Here is a 25101-nt window from a genome sequence, read left to right on the forward strand (position 1 = left end):
AAGTCCAGCATTTCCTTCTATGTCCTCCTTCTATGGTATCAGAAAGGAAATGAATACTCAGATTTTATCAATGAAATTCAATTCCGACACAATCATGTATCCTCACTCCACTCCCGTCCTCCCATGCTTCCATGTTGTTTGTGTAATAAATTAATTGTGTGAAGTATTATCTTTATATAGGAAAAACATTTTCAATTGTGAGATTTCTATATGATAATGATTAGTATGTAAAAAAAAATTGATTCAGTATAGTGTTCTAATATTGATCCTGAATTTGAAAACCCTTCATGAATTAGAGGATTTCCCACCCAATATATGTATGTATGTCTGTGTGTCCAGCTATCTGTCACTGAGATATCTGTCAAACCTACAGCAGGTAATTTTACCCATTACTGCGTTCTCTGATTAAAATCTAAATTGATTGTGCTAATAAGTGAGATCCAGTAGTATACTCATAGGCTTAAATGAAAACCTGTATCCAAATGGCTCTCTATTTCACATGGTTGGAGCTGACTTATGTACTTTTTTGGCGTAATCTTTAAAAACGATATCTTTACTAAGAAATAAAGAAAAATTGTCACGTGGCTGTTGTCATGGTTGACATACTAATGCTAATGGTCATTGTAGCTGTTAGTTACAATGCTTTACAGCTACAATGTGGGCAGCAGCTGTCACCTCAAACTCATTTCCTATTAAAGATAATTGAATGTAATGTGAGCGCAACCCCCTGAGTCTTCCTTATTCATAAGCTTTATAGCATGATAGCATTAGGATTGTCCAGCTAATAGGATGCAAACTTAGCTTTGATCAGACATAATGGTGCAGCTAGTTGGTGTCAACTGGCTCATGTAGGAAAATGTATCTATTGACAGTGTGGAGAGTACATAGTCAAGGTTACAGTGTTTTCTCATTGATCACGCTGACAATGTAACTTTTGTCCCAAAACTTGGGACCTTTGTCATCATCATGATAGGTTTTTTTCATTTCTAGACACATTCTGTGGCTTTCTGCATTCAGTTTATCAGAAGAACCAAGGGATATAGGGAAATAAGGATAAGGAAATTGTGTTGCTATTGTCTCTTCCTTCTCAAATCCCTCTATCACTGTTCTGGCTGGGGGTGGAGCTAAGCCACTGATAGGCAAATAATCAGGACTGCTTTCAGGGGGATTTTGGCAGGGTCTTGGGGGATTGAGGACGCCACACTGGGAGGCCCAGAACCTTTGGGATTACTGAGCTCACCCTCTTCCTTGCCAGCTCCCACAGGACAGGTCACCCCGCTGTCCTGGACTCAACTTGTGCCAACATGCACACAGAAAGCTAAATGTGACCATTTCTTGTGGGATTTGATTAAAAATGCTTCTGCTCTGAAGAGTAAATTGTGTCTCTGGTCTTTAATGCACCACCACTTCAAGAGCTTGTTAATTACCAATTCATTATTTGTTTTACAACATATCATTAACAACTGAGCTGACTGCTGTGCTTCTATTACTGAGGTCTGTATAAAGTGTGGACTCAAATGCTTACATGCCTGCATGTACTCACTCATTTACAGAATGCACACATGGATCATGTCACAGCCATACTCCCCATTATTTCCTTGCTAAATTGGTACACGTCTCCCCGACCATACCGTTTTCTTTTACCTTGCAGTAGAAATGTCCAACATGATCACATGACAGCAGGTTATGAACACATTCTTTGCATTGCTGTCACTCCTCTGAGTGTTGATGACACCTAACAGTGTTGGAATGCTTTCTGGAATACTTGTATGTTATGTAAATAGTATTATGTAGTCTTGGATTACCTTGCAGAAGCCAGAGATGTGTCAGTATTTGTTTACATGCTGTCACTGTCAGATTTGATTTAGAAAATATTTTTGCCACTTCACTGCATGCAACTGTTACTTCCACAGGAGCATTTCATGGGAATTTTGTTATCTTCATGACCCTCAGCAGGAGGAAGGAATAATCTTACAGGCAATTAACTGGAAGCCAATCATGTCATGTTATCTCTTTTCTTCCACTCTGGCTCCTTTTGGAAAAGAATAGCCTATAAGTAGCAGCTAGAACTAGAGCAGGCCAGACACAACATGACACAGTTGATGGAGAGCCATGATGGTTACAGCTGGACAAAGAATTCCCTCGCCAGTTCTGAGGCATATAAAATTAATCCTGGCTGTAATCCAGGGAGATGAATTAAAACAACTAATCTTATGTGTGTGTGTTTGTGTGCATACGCATGTGTAATAGCATGTGTGTACATGTGTGTATCAAAGATTCACTGGGGCTTGACCTAAAGACCTTTCACCCTTTATTTATCTCTGTTGTGTTTGCATCACTCTGAAGGCCACCTATCTATTTCAAACTGAATCAATGTTTTGAGTTAACCTTTTAGTATTAATGAGGCCATTCCAAAGGTGATAAAGGATTTGGTGTATCTGCACCCAAGGTTTGAAAGTAGTAAGAACTGTTTATTCCTGCATGCAAATGAAATATAAAATAATTTGTAACCTTTTAGAAAATATTCTCTGTTTTAATATGTTATAAATCAAATCGATGCGCATCTTCTTTTCTCCTTGTTCGTAGCCACACTACTGACTAGAATGGGAATATATATATATATATAGTGCCCAGAGGATGAATCAATCTGACTTTGGTTATACCCTGACTTTTTATCTAGTGCCACCATCAGATTAAAAATTCCACTTATCCAGTGACAAGTAGGCCTATTGTGTGTATTTCCATGATTGATATCTATTTGGTACAGATATTCATGCCTCCCTGTGCGTTCATTGTGATGACTCTTCATTTTTCACCTAGCACCATTAGTAGGACAACAATTGAATTTGCTCAATACTATGGTTTGTGAGAATATACCTACAAAACTAATGACGTTCACATCAGCCTCACCAGATTTTTTGTGTTTAGTGCTGAACATGCTTAACTAATTGGGGTGAACATGGTTAGAATAGTCATTGTGAGCATGTTAGCATGCTGACACTAACATTTAGCTGCCTTAGTACATCACTCAGCTGCTAGAGTGGCTGTAGACTTCCTGTTATTTTCATTTGTGCCTCTTTTATTTTTTATTTGTCCTTTATTTCTCATGTTAAGCACATTGTAACTTATTTTTTAAAAAGCACTATACAAAATTATGTTTATGTGCTTGCTCAAGAGGCACCTTGCATAATGACTGTGCAGTGCTGCTGCTGGTGCTCTGTTGATTGACCAGTTTAACCTCACTGAAACTCAGGCTGTAGGGAAGGTTTCCCTCCTTACAAATGGAACCAGAGGTCAAGGGAAGACACTCCCACCCTCTCATTCACGTTTTCTCCTGCCTCTGCTATTTTTCTCCGTCTCTCTCTCTGTCTCTCTCTCTCTCTCTCTCTCTCTCTCTCTCTCTCCTCATTGTGGGTTGTCATGGAAATGAAAGCACAGGGAGGGGTGACTTCTATTATTGAAGCAGTTGTGGGATTGGTAGTGGACTGGGAGTTGGGTGTAGTGAAATGGAGCGATTCATGCACTCATAAACACAGAGTGCGTTGGAGCAGAAGGGAGGTGGAGGGGCTGGGGGGGTGGGGGTGGGGTTGGGGGGTTGAGAGAGAGATGAGGAAAAGGAGAATAGAGAGGGGCCCTGGGGGTGAGCGGAGAGAGGAGCCAACTCCACGTGTTTTGGCCCCTGCTTCTAACTGATAGCACGTTTTAGGCCATTACGTCATAGTCTGCCAGGCTCTCTGCTGTTTGAGACATACTGCTGTGGAATCACATTCCTCATGGAAGACAGAGAAATGAGCCCCTGGTAATGCCACCTGTTGTTGGAGAAGGAAAAACAGTTCAGAAAGATCAGTGCAAAAGGCATATATGAGCAGTGATGGGCTGTGTTAACTACTGTCTGTATTATATATGCCATATGGAGAACAGTTTAAAGTAATTTAACTTGAAAACAGACTTCCATGAACAAAGACTGTTATGTTTGTTATTGGTTCACCTTGAATACCTCAAATACTTGCTGCTGTTTAGTTGGCAGTTCTGGAGTGGATACACTGTGTCTGATGCCCAGGGTTGAGGAGTAATGAATTACATGTAACGGTGTTACATATTCAGGATACCAAAAAAACGTAACTGTATGCCGTTACAGTGTTTGCACAGCTAACTGAGCAAATAATAGCAGCTAGGTAGCTGTTAACTAACTTTAGCAACAAGTAAAGCTATCCGTCCGTCAGGAAACTGTGAATCACAGAGACATCAAAGAGAAAACTTGAATATATTTTCTCCATATTTCTGATATTTCTCTATCAAATATGATCCAGTTTCACCAAAATCAGCGAAAAGATATGTGTTTTGTGCAGTAATCAGTGAGGCCTAGTCCCAGAAACATTATGCTTCAGCAGCGTCATATTAAGAAATCTTTTCATTAAGTGCAGAATGAGAAATCAACATTTCATCAAGAATATCTAAACACTTTTTTTTTCATTGATGGGCCAGATACTGCTATAGTGCAAAGCATATCATATAAAAACTTTATTTTGATTTCATAGGAATGGAAGATTTTGTATATTTCTCTAAAAATACACTGAGCAGACAACGCATCATTGATACTTCTCTTGTCTTTAGTCAGGTTACATTACTTTTTGTAATGTTTATTTTGTGGTACTTGGATTATGTTACTGATTACATTTTTTAACAAGTAATTAGATTACATTTTCAAAGTAATCCTCCCAACCCTGCTGGTGCCAAAGTTTCATTTTGATAAACAGACAAAATACACAGGATCTTAATCTCTGATTTAGAACACTTCACCTTTTGGCAATCTAGTTTTTTACTTGTTTTAATGCTGATTCAAGCGGGAACTTCAGTTTTTACATACAATATTCTGTTTACGTGTCTCTAAACCTATGAAAACAGTCTCCTTTAGCTCTAAAAATCTGAAACTTAACCCTGATGACAGTTGTCATGGTAGCATTAGAGAAACTGTAGGATCCAATGTTTTTCGAGCTTGAGCCATACTAGGGATTAAAAGTCAGGATATCTTTTTTAAAATCTGTCTCTGAGTCCCCCAGCTTTTTGGGTGTACAGTACAGTAGTGGGCTGAGAAATTCCAAATTCAGATTCAAAGCCAGGAATTCACCAATGTATATCTAGCTGAGCGATAAAGTCTTATCATAATGTTTTTTCACGTAGAAATGTATCTAGCCTCAGCCTCAATGCAATGCATGCAATGCAGCCACAAGTCTCAACATTCAGTACGCTATCTACAGTAAAACACACAAATTACACACAAATTACAAGACTCTTGGATGTAACAACACATCAAGACCTCCCAACTGAAGTCAAAATCCCAGCCCACAATGAGATGCAGACTAAATTCAGATGATTCAGACCTAACACTGCTCTTTTCCTGGCTCCCTAGAGAGAAATACAAAGAAACAGGGAACTCTCCCACACTCTATCTCTCCCTACCTCTCTGTCTGTGCTAACACACACACATTTGTCCTGTGTGATGTAGTGCCTGATTAAATCACACTACAGGAAACAAAAGACAACATGGTTGTAAATTATTTGAATCTACAGGCCCCCTACAGGTGTAGGTGACCTTTGACACTGCTGAGTCGAGACAATGATGTAGACACGAAAATTAAGTTGCTTTCCCTAAACCTAGCAAACTGAACCCGCAAGTGTACAAGTAAACTAAACTCTACTGACAACATCAGTGAAATGTTATGTACAAAACTGTTAAGCAATTGCAAATTAACATATTTCAGCAGTAAATCCATCATAGTTAATAAACCTCATATCCACCCTTCCCTGATGCTACCCCAGCCTATTTGCTTACCATTCGCTAAAGGCAGAGATAGTGTATTCAGTAGTCTATAACATAGGCTGGGTCTATATTCTCTGGGGACATTCTGAACATTCCTGCTATTGTTGTTTCATTACCAGGCTGAGGGTTACCCTTGCCATTCAAAGTAACTGACCTCTAGACTCACTGGCGGTGCTGGTGGTGACCATGTTCCTTGGAATATAATGATAGAAGCTCTTTCTTTTGCAAAAGTGGCGATGCAATGTTTTAGTAGGCTGTACAAAGGAGAGATGATTTTTCAGTTCCACCTTTTGAAAGGAGGAGCTTTGAGTGTCTTTCCTCCCATATGGTAAAATTGAGAAATCAAAAAGATGGGTACCACTTTCAACAGCATCTCTGAGATGACAGAAGAAGAATGACTCACAAGAAATTGTGCCTCAGAGTAGACTCTAAAAGAGCTACCTTTATACTATTTACACTCCTGAACACCTAGGTTTCACACAGGTTTTTGTTTAGTTTATACTGTTGGACTGTGCATTCTTCCTAAACTTGATTCCTACTCAGACAGTACTATACTACTGTTGATTGGTCAACAGAATTGTCACTTCTTGTGCGACAAAGGACCCGCCATTTTTAAATGTCCCATTGATTGCGAAAGTTGACTCTAAACACTCCAAGTAACGAAAAAAGGGACGGAATTTAGTGATTTTACTGTTACCTTCCACAACTTTTGCCAATGGAAACACGAAAATAACCATTCTAATGTATGACAAACTAAACTGAAATGAACTGGACAAGACTGTTTGGTGGAAATGTGGCTTTTGGTACTGGTTTTCTGGTACTGGAGTTTATTTTCGTCTGCTTTCCTATTTCTCCAATTGGTTCCCCTTGTTTTTGGCATACTTACTGATGCAATCACGTCCTCTCAGTAGTAATGATTTTTGTTTACTCTCTTATTCCCAGTGTTCTCTGTTAACTGCCTTTTTTCAAGGCATGAACTGCTTACAGCATTCAGAGGCAGCTTAATGAGATGTATGTATTGGGGGGGGGGGGCTTCTCAGTGTGTTAAATGAGGAGTGCAGCTGCAGCTCCAAAATCAAGACCTTTCTTGAACACTGGGGGATGGATAAAGAAGGAGGGGGTCTTCTACTTCCTGTGTACAACGTGGTCACACGTGTGGTTCACAAATGGAGATGACACAGGTTCACAGGTTGCTTACAGAACTTTGTATGAATTCAAACAACCAAATGGAGAGAGGGGTGCGAGAGTAGAAAGACAGGTAAAGGCACTAGAATGCACTGTATCTTCATCAGTCACTGTTTCTGTCTGCAGAACATACATGCAACATTTCAGCACCTCTAAAATGCAGCTAATGGAAACCAACTGTGTTATTTTCTCCTATCTACATCCACCTTACTTTGAATGGCTCATTAGCACAGCATGGTACAGTGATGTGTGATAAATGGACACACGCCTCCTGACTTTGTGGTATGCTTTTATCCTGAGCCATTTAATTTTCCTATCAGACTGCTGGCTAAAGGACTACTGTCTGGGGTGCAGGGTATAGTAATGGTTTATTTGTAACACTGTCACGTATTCTTAAAAAAGGCACGTTTACCTTGTTGTTGATAGAAATCCATTTAAATTATAGATGTTATAAGTTTTCAGATGTTACATAGAAATTGTGCCATGTTTGGTGTTTGTCATTTCCCCACTCAATATTAAATCCATTCAACTTCAATATGACATATGCTGTGTACTAAAAATGTGTCAGAAATGTGTTTTTGGTGAAATGTGCAAGTCTGTGCACACGTACATGGGTATAGAGCTGAGGTTGAAACGATTGTTGGATTTCAATATGTTGGCTAAAGAGGTTGCACAAAAGATCTAGAAATGTGCATAGGCAGAGTATTTGAAAAGTAGAGTTAATGTTTAGGACTTTTGAAGCATTTTGTCTACTTTCCTGTAGTATTTAAAGTGCAAAATGTACTTACAGGAAGTAATACAAATTTTTTTAAATCTCCAAATTTTTTCAGCATTTATTTCAGCATTTTAACTCACTTATTATCAGATCCATCCTCTTTGTTTCTTCTGTCTTTTAAAATTTTTTTTTACTATAGATAAATCAAGCATGATAGAGAGTATATACAAGTTCAATACCAGTATATAATATTCCAGTGTCTTCCGTTGTTTTTATTTTATTATGCACATTGTTGAATTGTTGCATTAGCTGAGTTTGTTCTATAACAAGAGTTTATCAACGGCTTAATAATCTGTCTAGATTATAAGGCTATTGGTAACTAAAAGCAAAGGTGGTTTAAGAAAGAAATTTGCCTTCTTTTGTCTTTAAATCTTGAGTTTTGGCTGAGGTATGCAGCCATTAATCTTTCATTAGCACTCAAAGACATTCCCTGTTCTCCTTCAATCTTTCCTTGACTTGAAAAGGAGTGGCAGCTTAACTCTTAATTGCTCCTTTATTCAGTAAATGAAATAACATTCTTATCTGTGATTCAATATTACAGAATTATTGAATCATCATACTGTAATGACTTTAGGGGGACGGGGATCTTTGACAAAACCATTTATTTGGGTCATGGTGTGAATTCATCAAGGACAATTAAGAAGCATGATGACAAGTACAACTAGACTTTGAGACAAGCACATTCAACAATTACTCTTTTGGTTCTAATTCTGCAAAACCTATCAACCACGCACTCTACAGCCCTCCCAACCCCCACCTCCTTCAACATCCCCCACTTTCCAGTTGCAGTGACAGGTGGCTCTTTGGGGGTTTGGGTGAACACAACTCAACAGCTGCACAAAAGAGCCCCACTGGGGTCCTTTTGACGGGGTGTCCCCTCTCAAGCGTGCCGATCAGCCCCTGGCCCAGCCCCCACCTTGGCAGATGCTTTGGGAGATCCACAGGTGGTGGACAAGAAGACACTCTGCAGTGCTTAAAGCTGTTAGATCATTTTCAACTTTTGTGTTTTGAATTGGGTTGTATTGTCTCTGACTGAAAAATTGCAATATACAGTAGCTATCTTGGGTGGAGTAACCTGTTTAACACATCCATCATCCAAAACAAACACCAGACTGACAGGAAAATCTGGTGTTCTTTTTACACCTAAATTAAATACATTTACTTTACAACCAATTAATTTCTGGTTGAGTCTCGGTTGTAGACATTGAGGTGGCTGCCCTAACTTGATCTTTATTTCAAAGCATGTTGACATACACCCTTAAAATGCAACCATGCATGTTGCTGATGGTACCTTTATCTTCTTCTCTTCTCTTGACTGCATCCACTTTTAATTTCCATAGCAGTCTCCCTTTTTATGCTGCTTTTGTCCTGCACACAAATGCTCTTTTAGTTGGATGTGCAGTTACAAACATAAATGTACATTTGAAATATTAGTAATTATGCAGCCCACGTGAAATGTTTTGCTACATTATTTCTCCAACAAAAACATGGGAAATCCTGGTCTTGTATGTTGGTGTATTTTGTGGACTGCAGTGAAAGGTTGTCCTCAATCTCAGGTTATTTGAATACAATAGTTTGTCATATTGACAGACCTACCAATCTTCACGTGTAGGCCTACTGCATTTAGTTGGCTACTTTTATCACTAAGCAATGGCAAAACATAGCACAAAATATAGCAAGCATGGTGGGAAAACGTTTTCCAAGGAAAAGGTTTATTGAATATGAACTGTGCTCTGGCTGGCTGCGTGAGTGGAGGAACCAATAACAACCAAGGGGTAGTCTACAACTATATTCTTCACAATAATTAATTGTTATCACTAAAGTTTGCCTTAAGATAATAATATAGGCCTATTTATGTTTTGCAGTTACTGTATTTTTTTTCCATAAGGTGACATCTGGCTAATATTTAACGAACAATACTATAAGTAGCAGCCATACACCCCTCTTGTTGATGGTACAGTCCGGTCTGTAGGCCATTGAGGTACCATACGCACAAGCGGAGCATCAGCTGCGGTGTGTCGGAGAGTGAGAAACTTCCCTCACTTCTTCTCCCGTGCTTTCTCTCTCCCAAATTCCCTCAGACACCCTTTCATTTAAGTTTTTCCCGGAGCGCCACCGCTACCGGTGCCTCTATCAACAGGCGGGTACTTGCTGGGTTGGGTTTTTATTTTGGTGTCGTGTCTTTGCTCTATTTGGACTCTCTCAGGAGGGGTTACTACCCGGTTCGTTAAGGACTTCGGGTGGAGTGACTCGACCAAGTTACCCCCCCCCCGCCAATTCTGCCTGAGGAATGAGAGGACAGCCGGAGAGGAAAAGACGAAACTCGCATGTTTGAATGAACAAAAGAACAGAAAGTGAGGGTACTGCCGCCGAAATGGAGGAAACTACTCTACCAGGAGCAACATGTAAGTCCTAATTAATGGTTAGTCCAGTCTGCCTTAGAGCTGAATCTGTCTGGTTTAAAAAATACACGAGTGCTTTGTCATTCATCCTCTTCGTCACGTTATAACAAAATTACTTAAAACGCTGTCTCGCTAGTGTTAACTTCATAGTTGCCTGACTCATTTAGGGGTACAGAAACAATGTTGCAATCAAGGTAAAGCAATAGTCAGTGCGGTTGTCTGATGAATTATGAACAATCCATTAGGAGGTTCGGATAAAGGCTGTCCACAAATCATAAAGCTAACGCAACCTTGTGGATGTCCAGAAGCTTAACACCTAAACCAGATTTTAATCTGCGAGACAATAACAGATTTACCAAATTGCAGACCTTTCGATGGCTACAACAAAACGCCGGTTTGATCATCAGCTGACTGCTGATCTGTCTGTCTCTTAAAACATGTATTGCCATTTGTTTCGCACAGAGCTCAGCCATCAGGGTTATAGTAGGCTAACACAATTTGCGTTAGATGAGGTAATGTGACTAGTACCATCCCATCCCCCTCCGTATGTTATGTTTAGCTCACTACTAACATGATGCAGTTATAGGAGGTCTGGCATCCTTTCTATCTCCTTTTTGATACTGCTCAAACAGAGGATATATTCCAAATACAGTGAATAGTTGCTGAATGCACAGGTGCAGTCATGCTCATTTTCTGCATTTGCAGAGATGCATCAACAAACTCCAGAAATCAAGAAATTGTTAAAGAGCAGCTGAGCTTGGGCCTAAGTGCAGGATAAAGAGTGCACCTCACACTCCAGATGGCAATTATAAACTATGTGATCCTTTCCAAATGTCTCAGTTTGAGACCCATGTTGGAAACCTGCCAGTGTGAAGTTGTTCTTGCAGGACACCCAGCATTGGTCTAATGTTTGCATCTCCATGCCAAAGCATTGTGCACTGACATGTTTTCTGCTTCTGGAAATAGAAGGGGACACACAATGTGACCACCTCCTTCTGACAACAGAAAACTTCCTTCCTGCTGACAGGGGGCTTCATAGAGGGAAGTCAGCTTGTTTTGGCCCTGCATCAAGCAGGAGGAGAGATGTGCTCCACCCTGATCATGGAAATCTTGACCAGTAGACTGGAGTCTTTTTAAACCACCATGTTCTAAATAACATAATGTGTAATATATAACCATGAAGCTGGAAGGGACTGTCATGATATGTGATGTGACTCATGGCAGAAGCACTGACATCAGGCCTCTTGTTTCATGTGATGTACAGTGTGTCAGCTAGACCGTTATGCTTTCCATACATTATCAAGAGTTATTTTTCCAGCTATCTGATAAGTAATCAGTGGTACACTGGTCATCAGAGCTTCAACACTCTCCTTGCATAACTCAAAGTGGCACATTTCCCCAGCTTGATGTCACTTTGGGATCATACGTTTCTCTTTTTGTGCAGCTGTATCAGATAAGAATGAAGTTCTGAATATCACTTAATCTCATGTTGCTCTTGAAGTAGATTTTACCTTTATGATACAGGCCTATGTAACAGAGGCACATCCATCACTAAACATCTCTGAGAGATGTTTAGTGATGGATGTGCTGCCCATGTAAAACATCCTCAAGCAACATATTTAAACAAAAGAAACACTAAAGAATGCTCACTTGATCTGTCCTGCCTGAAAACTGGATTGGAGCTGTTACTAGTCTGGCCCAGCAGTGTAAAAAAAATAGATTCATGGAGAAGATCTGCTAATCCTTCTTTTCTGTATGCCACTGGCATAAAGAAAGGCTCTGTTTGGTCATCCTTTCTAATCTCCGTACCTGAACAGCTAAACTGAAACCGGCTGAGATGAATAGAAACTTTTATTTTCCTTTTTAAGATTTGCCTTTTATAGCATGACTGCTCATATCTTTAAAATTCTTACTGGAAGTACACGTAGTATGAGATACTGAGGTGTATTTATTATGCATGTGATTATGCAAACTTCATTTTAAGCAACAAAAAAAAACACTGAGCTGCTTCACCCGCAGCCGTGTTTAAGATGAGGAGCCTCAGCAGACTGACAGGGAGACCAATCACAGTGTATCGCTTGTCTATCCTGTAATACAGGAGAATCAACTGGCTTTAGCTGTCAAGTCATACTGAACCGCTTCACATCTTCAGCCGCAGGAGTTATGTGATCAGGGGCATACGTGCGACAGCGTCCCATTTTTGAAGAGAGGGCTGGTTTAGTAAATTAAGTCCTCCAAGATTCACTGCTTAATAAAGCAACCCACATTGTTTTTGTGTGGGATTAATTGTGAGCAATGCAGTGGTGAAGTGTGTGCCATGATGTGATGTTTTCACGTTCTGCAGGAGATATGTTTAACTCAAACAAAATTGCCACATGTGAAACCACTCATGTTTAAAATGTGCTTGATGATGATGTCATCCACATCCTCCGTCGTGTAGTATTCTCTTGAATTGTGGTGTCCTATAGGTGAGAAAATTTGAAGGTTAAAGTCATTTATGCAGTGAAATTAAATATCTAAATATTTGTGTATCAGAAGGACAAAATAATGACATGCCATTCTATTTATCCCACCATTCCTGCTGTTTTTAATCTCATTTATAGTACTGGGTGCTGTATGCAAATGAGACCAACCTATGTGTGGGCTCCATCCTGCATAATCCATTTAATTCAGTGTATGTGGCTTCAATCACCGATTACTTTGTCAATCAACTGACATTTTCCATGCATGGCTAAAAGGATTAAAAAGCAGACTGAGAATTATTATACGTTACCTCGCTCTTTTGCAAGATATAATCTTTCTTTTGCTGTATAGATTATTTGATTATTCCTCTACAGCTATTTCAGGCCATGTTGTTTCTGTAAGAGAGTGGGGGCTTCCCAATTCCCATGTTTTCAGATATGTTCAAAGCCTGCATTCAGCATATTTTATAGAAGGCACTCGGCCCTGTCCCTGTGAAGTTCGGAGGGAGAAGGGAAAATAAAACATCTGAGTCACAAAGAACCGACTTAAGTCATGCCAGCACTATGGCGTGGAGGTCTGCTGATTTAGAATCTACAGTGCAGTTCATTTCCAGTTGTTTTGGCTCCTCTGTACTTAGCATGTTGGATTTAAAATGAAACACTGACTGGGGTTAAAGAGCTGAGTTACAGTTTTAAGGCTGTTTGAGGGTGTTCACATCATACTGGTTTATAACAGTGTTCTCAGCATGACTGTGATGGTGACTGGCAATTTCTATTATTGTTTGCCCAGTATGAATGTTAACGTCTTCAGTTTCAAGCTGAAAGTTGGCACTTTGCAAACTGCATAGTCACTGTTTCATACAGAGACACAATCTGTGTCACTGTCCAATTACTCAAGGGGTGCACTTATACAAGTATGCTCATATTACCCCTGTTCTAACAAGGAGAGGGAGCTGCTTTTCTATTATATAGGAGCTTTTAATGAATTATCCATATAGTTCCTATGTGTTGTCTTTGTACAAGAATCGGGATATGAAGCATTTCTTAAAGTATGATCCTTTCTTTCTGTTGGTGCTAGATAGTCCAGTCCCAAGAAATAAGAAATCCAAATGAGAGAGGGGACTTAAGCTGTGACGTGTAGACAGACCGAGACCAGAGGAAGGCAAAACATGCAGTAGCTTAATGTGAAAAAGGTGGAAAAAAACAGCCCATCTCCAGATCTCAACTCCTTACATAGAGGAGGCATCACGTCAGTGCTGGTCCACTCTGTAGCACCCAGATGGTGTAAATCACACCATCCAGACACTGACCCAGAACCCTTGTAAGGCAAATAATGTAGACAGCCTTCCCATTAACCAGCACTCAGTATTCGACCAGGAAATGGCTACTGAAAGCGGTCAATACGCACAGGCACAGTTCATGATTGTTTTTGTGAACGTGGTGAATGACAGACACAACCTAGTTCAGTTTTTGTATGTATGTGAGGTCTTTTAATTGGACCTCCTGTTTTTTAATTATTAGGATACAAACTGTCATATACAGTGTTTATTCTGAAAACATGGATTACGCCGATAGAATTAGAGTTGAACTTGCCTACCCTTGAACCACCTCTAACCAACTGAAACCACAGAGTAGCTCCACTACAACAAAGAATGTTTGTGTGGTCTCACCTTGTAAATAATTAGTCCAGTTGCCTTATGTTCTAGCTAGTGTCACTCAAATGCTGATGTATGACAACTGATTGATGCAAACTCATGTTTTCTATCTATGCATTGTGATGATGACTAGAGTAATTCACTCATTTTCTAAAGCCCCATTACATTTGTGATTAGTCACACTTAAAATGACTGGGGGCTGTGGTCTTGCTATATTAGCCTCTAAAATGGGCCAAAGATATTTCACATATTGCCCCAAGAACATGTCGGGCTTTTAGAGAATGCGTTTGAAGGATGACTTTGCAATGTATAAACTGTCTTCACCTCTTCAGCTCCTTTAGGCGTTTTCCTCATACAAGACCCTTTGATATAGAATACAGTTGATCTAGCTATGGCTTGTCAAGGACCACCTGGCAGAGCTCAGAGTTTGGTGATTAGTAACGGTGTTACGAAGTTTGTGTTGAATTACTTGGTGCAATCTAACATAGTAACTCCCCAGTTTAGTAAAACTGCGTATGGGTGATTGAAGGAATAGTGTGAAATTTTGAAACACTTCCAATTTTTTGTGCAGATATGAGATTAACAATGTTAGTGAGCTTTACAGATGCTGGTTGGTGAATTTTGTTTCCTTTAGACAGCTGAGCTTGCTGTTACAATCTGTTTACAATCTTTATGCCTCTTTAATAATACAATTTGATCATGGACCTAAATGTATTATCAGTCAGCTGTACTTCCCTTCTCACTGGGACACTAGATGAAAGACAAGGGGAGGGAAGTTGGACAGTGTTGCTTGTTCCTACCACCTCCACCAAGTCTGAAAATATCCCAGACGGGCTGCTCTGCGCTCTCTGGTCGCCTGAAAGTTCCAGTCATCAGACCTGTCCGGCTAATATTAGACCAGTCCACGTTCAGCTAAAGGGCATGCTTCTTAAACTGTAAACGCATCTTGGTATCCCTACACAGTTGTACCATATGTCATCTGGAGCCATTTGTTAAGTCTATTTTCACAATTCATTTAGTTCTTGTGCCTGCTTTCTAGCAAATGATAAGATCATTGCAGTGTATTTTTTTTGTTGTTGATTGATTTGAACTGTCACTGAGGGAGTGGGAGTGAATATTTGTCCTTGTTGTTGTTACATGTGATTAGGAAACCCATGATTGGACCCCTTTGCCAGCAGAAAGGTTCTGGGTTTTGTGTGGGGAGACAAAAATCCAGTTAATGATAACTGTTGGGTGTAATTGTACGTTGAACAGACACAAGATTACTTCCCGGGCCTGAGTTTTGTTATTGGTAGTGTTTACGAAAATAACCACATTGGAAAAAAATGACTAACAACAGCTCTCTGCGCTACACAGACAAGGACACACACTGTCACAGCTCTTTCAGAGTGCGGTCCTGATCCCACTGATGCTTCAAGAGTAGTGAAGCTCTCCACTCTATTTGCCCTGAGTCATTTTCCCACATAGTGGTAAATTCTGTAGTTCTTTACAAAGAGGGAAATTAGACTCCCACACAGATAAAAAATTCATATAGGGGATTACAGGTACCTAAGATCTTTGCAGTTGTATTAATGACCAGTTAGACAAAGCTTTTAAAGACCATTTTATGTATTTCTAACCTAATATAAATATTCAAGTCTAAGCTTTCTGTTAATCACAGTCTGAATCACGTAGCATCAGTTATAAATCTTGACCCTGTTGCTCTTAAAGGCTGTGAAGCATTCTTCCTCTGGTCAATAAGATTTCAGCATATGGGGGCATTGCAAACTATTTGTAAAAGATTACACTCTTCCAAAACTAGCACAAATGGTTTACATCCTGTTTGGACTAAAATTGGTTCTTGACTGTGACGGGGGAGCAGAAAACCCCATAATTGAGACCAGTGAGAATTAGATCACGCTGTCACTTCCCAACCCCCAAAAGGGGACGTGGAGCATGTTGCCAGATGCGACACGCTGGCGTGCCGATATACAGATTCCAGTTATGAATGGCAGCTTGTGCGGCCCCGAAATCCCTCCTCGTCCTGTGATGTCATTGAGAAAAGCTTGAGTTTGGCGGTTCTTCCCTGCTTCCCCCACCACTGGTCAGAATGTCTAGGTTACTTATCCATTTTTGTTGGAGCGTGTTGGTGGCGGTAGTGGAGGCAGGATCCCCAAGGAGCCTCTGCTAGTTCAGATAAGTGGAACCTTTCATCTGCGTGGTGGCTTTGTCTTATACACCAATGCAGAAAAGAGTAGCAGCAGCTAAATGCCAGGCATTGTCCTCAGACTGGGCCAGGTGATGGGATGAAAGCTGTTTCAGTCACTGACAGAGACATCAGTAGTCACCGACCAATTGACATGCCATGAAGGAATACTGACTTCTGTCTTCAACCCTCTTGATTGGTATGCAGAATCACTTTTGTCTTTATTAAGCAGATATTAGTTGTAGCCTGATTCATCACTCGGCATCAGAAATATTTGATCTGTCCTTTTTATTGCGTCAGTTTAGAACAGAATTAACTGATTGTCATCTTCCAAGCAAAAATGCCAAATATTCTCTGGTTCAAGCCTCTCAGTTGTGATCATTTGTTGCTATTATTTCACTCATGAGATGGTAAATACTAGGTCTTGGACTGTTGCTCAAATAAAAAGACATTTGATGATATCGTCTTAAGCTCTGGGAAAACATTATTTAATATTTTCTGGTATTTGTTATAGGCTAAATGATTACTGATCAATCAAGGTAATACGTCGGCAGATGGATTGATAATAAAAATGGTTGTTAGTTGCAGGTTTAACTCTGTCCTTGTTTTCTCAGTTTTGTCGTTATCGTATTTGACATCAAATCAATTGACAAGAAGTACGATTAGCGATTTTATATATATATATGTTGTTTTTTCAGGCAAAAGTACCAAAATTATTTGGTTGTAACGTCATTTTCATATCATTGTTAATTTATTATCTTTGGGGTTTGCACTGTTGATTAACTAACAAGCAATCTCACCTGGGGCTCTGGAAATTTTGATGAGCATTTTTGTTTTTACAATTTGTACACTAAAAGCTTGATTTTAAACATAATCAATAGAATAATTGATCATGCAGCCCTAGCTAGAAGTAACCAAGTATCAAGTTTGTGTGCATAATTGAATGATGTTTATCTCAGTTCCTATTTAAAATCATGGTCCCCAGCGTCTAATGAAAACTTTGGTTTCTAAACACACACGCAGAGCCTGGTTTGGCATGAAGTCAGTGCTTGTTGTTTACACTGCGCTTCCTGTGTGTCTGGGCCCCCTTGCCCTCTTACATCACCCTATTCGTGCAGGAGGGACACAACAGGGTGAAGGGGCGACGGGTTAGGGGAGTAAGCGATGAGGTAGTTCATTAGTCCCCTGGCCCATCCCAAATGAGATGCTGATCCATTCTCTGTGTGTTTCCCGTGTTCCTCTTTTCTTTGTGTGGGTTGCCGCCCTTTTCCCTTTCCAGTCTTTTGATTTCACACTCAGGGACTCAATACTCATTTCTCGCCTCTTGTTTGCCTGACTTCCAGTTTTCAAGAGCATATGCTGCATTTCCACAAAGTTTACCAAGTACTTTTTCAGCGCGATTACGCAGATTTAGATTTTGCAACTATTCCATATCATTGTATTATATAAATCTTGGGCTATTCCTGTTGGTGGTCTTACAGTGAGGTCACTCCTTTTCTTATGTGTTTGGCAGGGGACAGAGAAGGTTGTGTTTTAAGAGTGAAGCTTCTGGCTTTATAAATATTCCATGTCTTGCCCTATATTTTCCCTCTGCATTAGGAATGAGCAGCAGCTGGAAGTTATATTAATTATGACTGGTCACTATCATGTAACCACGATCATTTTAAAAATTACCATTACTTCTTTGGATTTGCTTCAAACTGGGGATGTCTGTTTGTTTTTGTATCCGGCAGTTTCACATTGCTTTTTAGAGCTCCTCTCAGCTGAAAGTATCCCTCTCCAAACAGAATGAGCAAACCCTGTCTCAAGAATGTGCTGTCATAGTTTGCTGATTCTGTCATACAGTGAGTCATGTGTTTTGTTGTGCTGAGGAGGACACAGGTCTTTCTTACCTTTATTCACAGGTCTCCCGTGAGCTTGATGAAAAAGTAGAAAAACAGCAGTGTGGTATATTGTCTGAACCCTATGCTTAGTACAGTTGGCTGTCTGAGCCTTTAGAGCCTATAAAAAGCTTCCATTATAATGTGGTCACATGCTGTTGCAAGGACTCGCTTCCTTATGTGTTTTTTATTATTATTATGGCATTCTTATTGCTTGGGCTTAAATATTCATACTCTCTTGTTAATAAAATAATGAAACTGGAAGGGCTCTTGTGCCCTGTAGTTTTGGAGGTGACCAAGTCTATTAAAGTGGCACTGGGGCAGGATTACATGAAGAATCCGGCTGTGTGGGTATTTATAACCTGCTCTAACAAAATAATATGCTGTGAAATTGGATTTCTACATTTTTTGAGGCAGTATTACCAGTTGTCCCAGTTTTAACTTGGCTCTTTACTCACAATGTCATCAGCCAAACTATAAAGTACTAAATTTCATTGTGATTGAACTTCGGGAGTGAATGTACAATGGGCTTTTTCCAAACCAACATTTCTAGTTGCACATATATTTGGTCCAACCTAACATGCCTTTAACTGGCAAATGGCACTGAGTTTGTGCTAATTACCTGCTGATTCTCAACCTGCCGTTCTGGTCCCACACTGTGCTCGTGCATGCATGCATACACCCACTTCTGCAGGGGTTCCTTTACTAGTTCTGCTGTCTTTTACATATATCTTTTCCATCCATTCTATCCATTGTATGATTTTTGCATCTAAATTGGTTCAGTTGAGTGCCTCAGGCTTTGTTTGACACCTGCAGCTAGAGAGACCCCATAGGGAGACAAGATGATGCCAATTGAGCTATGGTGCAAGGTTACGGTGTGATGTTCAACCAGTGATCACGCTCAGCATACCACAAATTCCTGAACCTCCTCTGACCAACTTTGAATGGTCTCATACCCATTTGATACTCAATAGAAGCATAAAACAAAGCAATCATGTCATGACATCACTGCATTTATATGCTCTAAATGGTGATCTATTTACTGCTACCAGATTATTAAGAGATAATAATGCAAATAGGATGCTAATTATAGTGGCAGTAAAAAAAGTAAAAAAGTGTTAATATAAAGAGTAGTTTGTATTATCATGCCTTTTCTTAAAAGCTTCAAGGGATGGTTTCATTTAATTTGATAGTGGCATATCCTTGTCATCATAAGCATACAATAAGCAAACAGCTAGCATCAGATTCTGATTATTATTATCTAAAGCTAAGACTGGAACGTGGATTCCTGCCAACTACAAACCAGTTTGAAGAGCACAAACAAAACACAAATGCAGAAATCTTGCACGTGAAATAAACATGTCGACACCTTATTGCTTATAGTAAGAAGCTGAGCTTTTCAGGACCTCTAAAGAAGGGTGGCTGGTGCACACCAAAGCCTTCAACATGCTTGAGATGTTATCAAGCCTGTGAAATGCAGTCCTGTGTATTTTTCTCCCTTGCCATCCAATAATACCCTCCACCAAAGTGTTTTTCAGTGTTCAGGCTTGATGGAGACTCGAGCATCTCAGGGGAAGTTGGTATGCATTGATTTATGATAATTAATAATGTAAGTGATGTCACAAGAGGGTGGTCTAATGGCTTTTGGCTGGAGTCGTCCCCTGGGTGCAGTGTCTCTGGGAAGCTAGAGTGTAAATATGGTAAGTGTTCCATAGACCCCCTCTGTTGTATGGGTTGTAAAAATATTGTAATTTGATTGAGCTGATATTCTTGTTTCTACAGTGATTTCATAAATTAATACAGCTAATGAGAACATTCTGTTACAAAAAACTGGATAATCTGATTTAGTCTGGTTCAAGTCATATTTTTTTTCTTTGACAACAGCCAGAATGGATTGCTGAACAGATTGTGTTATTACATTCAGTACATCTGTGCAGATATTACCTAAGCATTCTCCTCAAAGTCCCGCATGAGTGTGTCCCAACCTTGTTTGCTGTTAGGGGTCCCTGTGTAAACAGTTTTCCCAATACAATTGTACTCATCACTGTGTCAGGCCAGGACAGGCAAAAGTCCCAGAATCAGTCAATAAACTTAGCAGACTTCATTCACTTACATTCAGTGTTAAGTGTCACCTAAATGCATTGTGTGTATCTTCTTTTAAAGCTACTTTTAAATATATATCCAGCTGTGACTGGATGGGGACCCACTCGTAGAAACGCATCTCATTCTGCTACTAGTCGTAGTGATTTTCCTCAAAGTATGAAGTTGAAATTAATTTCAGTTCAACCATTTATGAAATCATTCACTGATTTATTGATTATTTGACCAAAAGCTATACTAAACTACTTTGATAATCAATTAACATATAAGTAATTTATCAAGAAAAAATGCCATCAGAAATTACATTTCTTTAGGTGCTGGACTGGACATTTGAAGAAGTCAACTCGGGCTCTTGAAACTTAAGATGTGCATTTTTCATCAAGATAAATGCAGCTGTTGGTGAAACTTTAATTTATCCGTTTTTTCCCTCATTAACTTTTATTCATCTATCGTGCACTCTGTCCTCCCAGATGTCTGATAGCCCGGACAGTCAGTGTGCTGCATCAATCAGCCCTTGTTTCAGTCCCTTGCTAAGCAGCACCAATCCTCTCCCTCAGCTCCCATCCCATTTTCATCCAGAGAGCTTCAGGTTTCATTGGTATTCATTGTCAGTGCCACCAACATACCAGAGTGTGTTACATTCTCATTCTCTTCATCAATGACCGTATAGATCCCAGTGATTGTCTGACCAGTTGCCCACAGCCAGCCAATTCTTTGTGGCTCCAGTTCTCAGGTGTATGGGGAACTTTCACAGGATATGAGGCAACACAATAGCTGTCTGTCAGAGATACACTTGCTCTTATCACCACTGTAGCCTAGTTGCCACATCTGCCCTTAGGGATCTGTGAGAAAATGGTGTAAGATGAAATATTCAATGACGAGGGTTGTAGGATTGATCACCTGCGCAGTCACTGTGGAACACCTGAGGATGTGTGTATCATTTGTTAGCAAAAATGTTGTAGGGAACTGGTTGATTGCAGATATTAAATCACAAAGTCTTCAATAAAGTAACTGAGGAGGAAAGTGAAGAGCAGGCAGTTATACTGGATTTAGACAGGTTTAAATGATGTTGATAGCAAGCCCCTAGTTCGGTGTTGTTCTACGGCATTGCATTTTTGCAGTTTCATTTTATGCCTACTGGTTTTTGTTCTCAGCCCTTTTTACCTCACAAAATTGCGTTTGTTACGAAATTATAAATTTATGAAATTGCACTGAATCGATTCCAGTGTTCATCTTCTAATTTCAGTTTATCTCACTACCCTTCTCCGTCCTTCCATCGTCCTCTCACTGTCATTGCAGTGTTTTGGCTGCTGTCCTGTTGCCATGCAGAGACAACAATGGGCCCTCTCTGTCTGAGCACATCACTGCCCGAGGAATACTTATTTAATAGTGGCATGCTTCAAGAGGGAAACACAATGTCTTGTCTCCCAGCTGAACTCTTTCATGGACTCATACTGCTGTTGTCTCTGTCCAAAAGGCTTCTCAGGTTCATCGGTAACTGCCTCCATTTCCCAGACTGATGGCTGAGCCTTTCCATGTGCCTAGCTGGGCTCAGACAATGTTTGCCATGAGGCCTGATATCTCACTGGATGCTACTAAGCGTCTGTAGTTGTAGTAGTGAGAAGACGTTCATTTGTCTGACAGCTATTCATGCAGACCTTTATCCAGCTTTGCGTGTCTTAGGTTTAATAATAATCAGAGTTTTACTCCCAAGGGAGTAGTGTGTTTGGAAATAAAGTTATATGACGTGAGATGTTATTATTTAGCAAGCACAGTGTACAGTTGTATACTCCATAGAAAACTACAATCAGTTCTCTTTGTGGTTGCACAGCATTGGTCTCGCTGCTCTTTGGTGCTCTTGTAAGCAAACTGTTGAATTGCACAGCATTTGCAGAGTAAATCTTCAGTGCATTCACTGTCTTAGTTTGACAGCCCCCTACTGTCTGTGCTGTTTTTAGCCAAAGTCTGAATAATTTAGAGCATGTTGCCCCAGTGTTTACCTTCAGAGACTATGCAGAAAAAAACTGTTCTCCAACATGCTTCCACAGGGAGCGCAGGGGTACAGTGCTGAGTGGACAAAGCCAAGTGTCCCTCCCATGAGGGTCTTTGTTTGGCCGTCAAAGCCTGGGCAAACTAATGTTTGAGTAGGAGATTCAAGTTCTGCAGCTTGCCAAATGTGAGTCATGGTGCTGTGAGTGAAGCTGCTGCCCCAGCAAACTGGCCCAGCTATTCTTTTATCAAAAAACATTTCAAAGAGTCTGAAAGAGCGCAGTGACTTACAGGCCTAAACTGGCTCCTATCGAGTATGTTTCATCAAAAAGAAGTTTGACTCCTTCTGGGAAGCTGATCACTCTGATTCTATTTTTCTAAGCAATTAATTTCACCTCAATAGAATCATCAGGACGCCAAAAAGCAATTACTGTGTTTTGTTTTGCCTGGGAGTTTGGCCATTTGCTTAGGCCAGTCTGTCAATAAATCAGTCACGCAGCGCAAAAATGGCAGTAGGCGTTGAAGTAGAGGAACAAGCAGAAGAACTATTATCTTTTTTTGCTTCTGAGCAAGTGTTGCAATCTCTGCAGCAGATAATGTTCCTCAAGAACTCAGAAAACAGAAACAGTGGAGTGTTACAGTGTAACTGTACCTGTAAGGTGTTCTCTTTAATTATGTTATTACGGTGCTGATATGAGTTATCCAAGTGAACAGTTTCTCAAAGAAAACAGTCATCTTCTTCTAGCCAGGGACTCCACCCCTCACACTTGATACATGCGACTCCTGAGGAAGTTTACGTCATTCAAACCAAAGTGCTTCATAGGCCCAGCAGTGAAAAGAATGAAGACCAACTGGTCGAGTTCCGTCTCTGTGCTTGTCTTACCTTTTACCATGTACCATTTACACACTCGTTCCTATTCTGTTAATTTCTCTTCAGCTCCCGACTCGGATCTGAACACAAACCCCACAAGGCCTGACCCGGAGGGGGAGAGCAGCCCCCCGAAGACAGACAACACCCAGAGAATGGAGTCTCCAGCCAAGAAAGATATTGACCGGAGATTGACTACCCCCACAAAATCTGACGTCATCCCTCGATCACCTGGGTCACCTGCATCACCCATCCCCAGGTCGAAAAGGAAGGAAGGTAAAGAAAAAAAAATGTCACCGCTAAAGTATACCTGCAAATTTGGCCTGACATGTAGCAGCTCTTATAGGCAAAGGTAATGCTTCATTATCTGAGTAAAAGTGACCACATGCTTTCAGACTAGAAGCTAAATCCAATAGAGCTGCTGCAGATTATCTTTAAGTGTTGGAACAAGCATGGAACAGATGCTGCTGTGTGAGAACATCTCAGCTTTGGGCTCAAAGATTTTAGGCATAATTGAATTAGTAAAGATAATATTCAGGTAAAATATAGACAAATGAGCTTTCTTGTCGTTAGCTAATGCTGATGCTAATCACTACCATGCACTGTTCACTAATGAAAGGAGGGCAAAAGGAACCTGAACAGAAATCCCATTTCAGTGATGCCAAGAAGGCATTTAGTTTGACCTCCTTGCAACATTTCCACAATGCCACCACTTGAAACGCCTTGCAGCCACTGGCGAACAGCACATGCAAACTCTAAGGAACATGTTTGAAGGATTTTGGAGTGTAAGCCTCTTTTCTCTCTCCCCTTTATTCTTTATCCATTAATCCATTCACTGTGGTCATGGTTTTTATTCCCTTTGGGCGAGGTGAAGGGGATAAACCCCCCAAAGTCCAAAATTGCTCCCAATACTCTCGATACCTTGTAATGACCTCCAAGTCAATATCAAGACATTTATGGTATTCTTTGCTTATTTGCCAAATTGTGGTCTATTTTAGAGAAACATGTAGTTGAGCCCTTAGTCTCCGGATTCCAAAAATGTCCCACACTTCCCCTTTGTCCTTCAAGTTCCATTTTTGCACCACCCAGAGGGGTATGATGAAGATGAAAAGCACTCTGTGGCTCCTTAATTAGTGAAATGAAATGTTGAGGCTTGTAGTTCAGTCTTGGAGCTGCAGCTTCTGGTAATGGTCTGCACAGTTTGCACCGTGAGGGTTGCAAGTCACACACTATACAGTATACTCAGCACTGCTCCTTTTGTACCCCAATTTAGAGGTGGACAAAATGACACAGGGCTGACATTTTAAGAAGGGGTGTGTGTGTGTGTGTGTGTGTGTGTGTGTGTGTACACACGTATAGTCTGGAGCCCAAACACTGCACCTAGCAGTTTTTTCTAGGCCGGCCTGTTCTTGTCTCAGATGCTTTGTGCATGTGACGTTATGATTAACATGGTGGTGAGTTGCAAACAACAGCAGCACATCACACTGACCAAGACCATGCACATGGGCCATAGTCCTATAAATATCAAAGTGGGTCAGAGGTTGTTCTTAGGGAAGGCTGCATGGCAGATTGTTTTCGTGTTTATGATTCACGCCTCTCCCTATTAGACATTGCTGAAGGATGAGCTTCTGTGTGTTTGATGATGAACATCTGTTCTGTGAAGATCAGGGGGGATGATGTAGCATGAAGACTAAAGAATGATCAAGACTGCAGTCTGTGTCAGTGTTTCCCAGCAGTGGACACATTATTTGTGGTAGTGCACACTTCAAATGGACATGA

The 25101-nt window shown here is 40.4% G+C and overlaps 1 protein-coding gene across 5 annotated transcripts in view; it reads left to right on the forward strand.

Moving 5' to 3' along the window:
• The first annotated feature begins 9775 nt into the window (after positions 1 to 9775).
• map7d1a (MAP7 domain containing 1a) overlaps positions 9776 to 25101 on the forward strand; it is a 36444-nt gene continuing 21118 nt past the window's right edge. For all 5 annotated transcript variants that reach the window (XM_038710870.1, XM_038710872.1, XM_038710874.1 and 2 more), the window contains exons 1-2: positions 9776 to 10186; positions 23392 to 23598. In XM_038710870.1, the coding sequence (XP_038566798.1) occupies positions 10117 to 10186; positions 23392 to 23598 (277 nt within the window). In that variant the 5' untranslated portion in view covers positions 9776 to 10116. The remainder of the gene's footprint in view (positions 10187 to 23391; positions 23599 to 25101) is intronic.

The sequence above is a fragment of the Micropterus salmoides genome, unplaced genomic scaffold (assembly GCF_014851395.1).
Source record: "Micropterus salmoides isolate LMB-PRFRI ecotype aquatic unplaced genomic scaffold, ASM1485139v1 Ms_hic_scaffold_11, whole genome shotgun sequence".
Taxonomy (NCBI): Eukaryota; Metazoa; Chordata; class Actinopteri; order Centrarchiformes; family Centrarchidae; genus Micropterus; species Micropterus salmoides.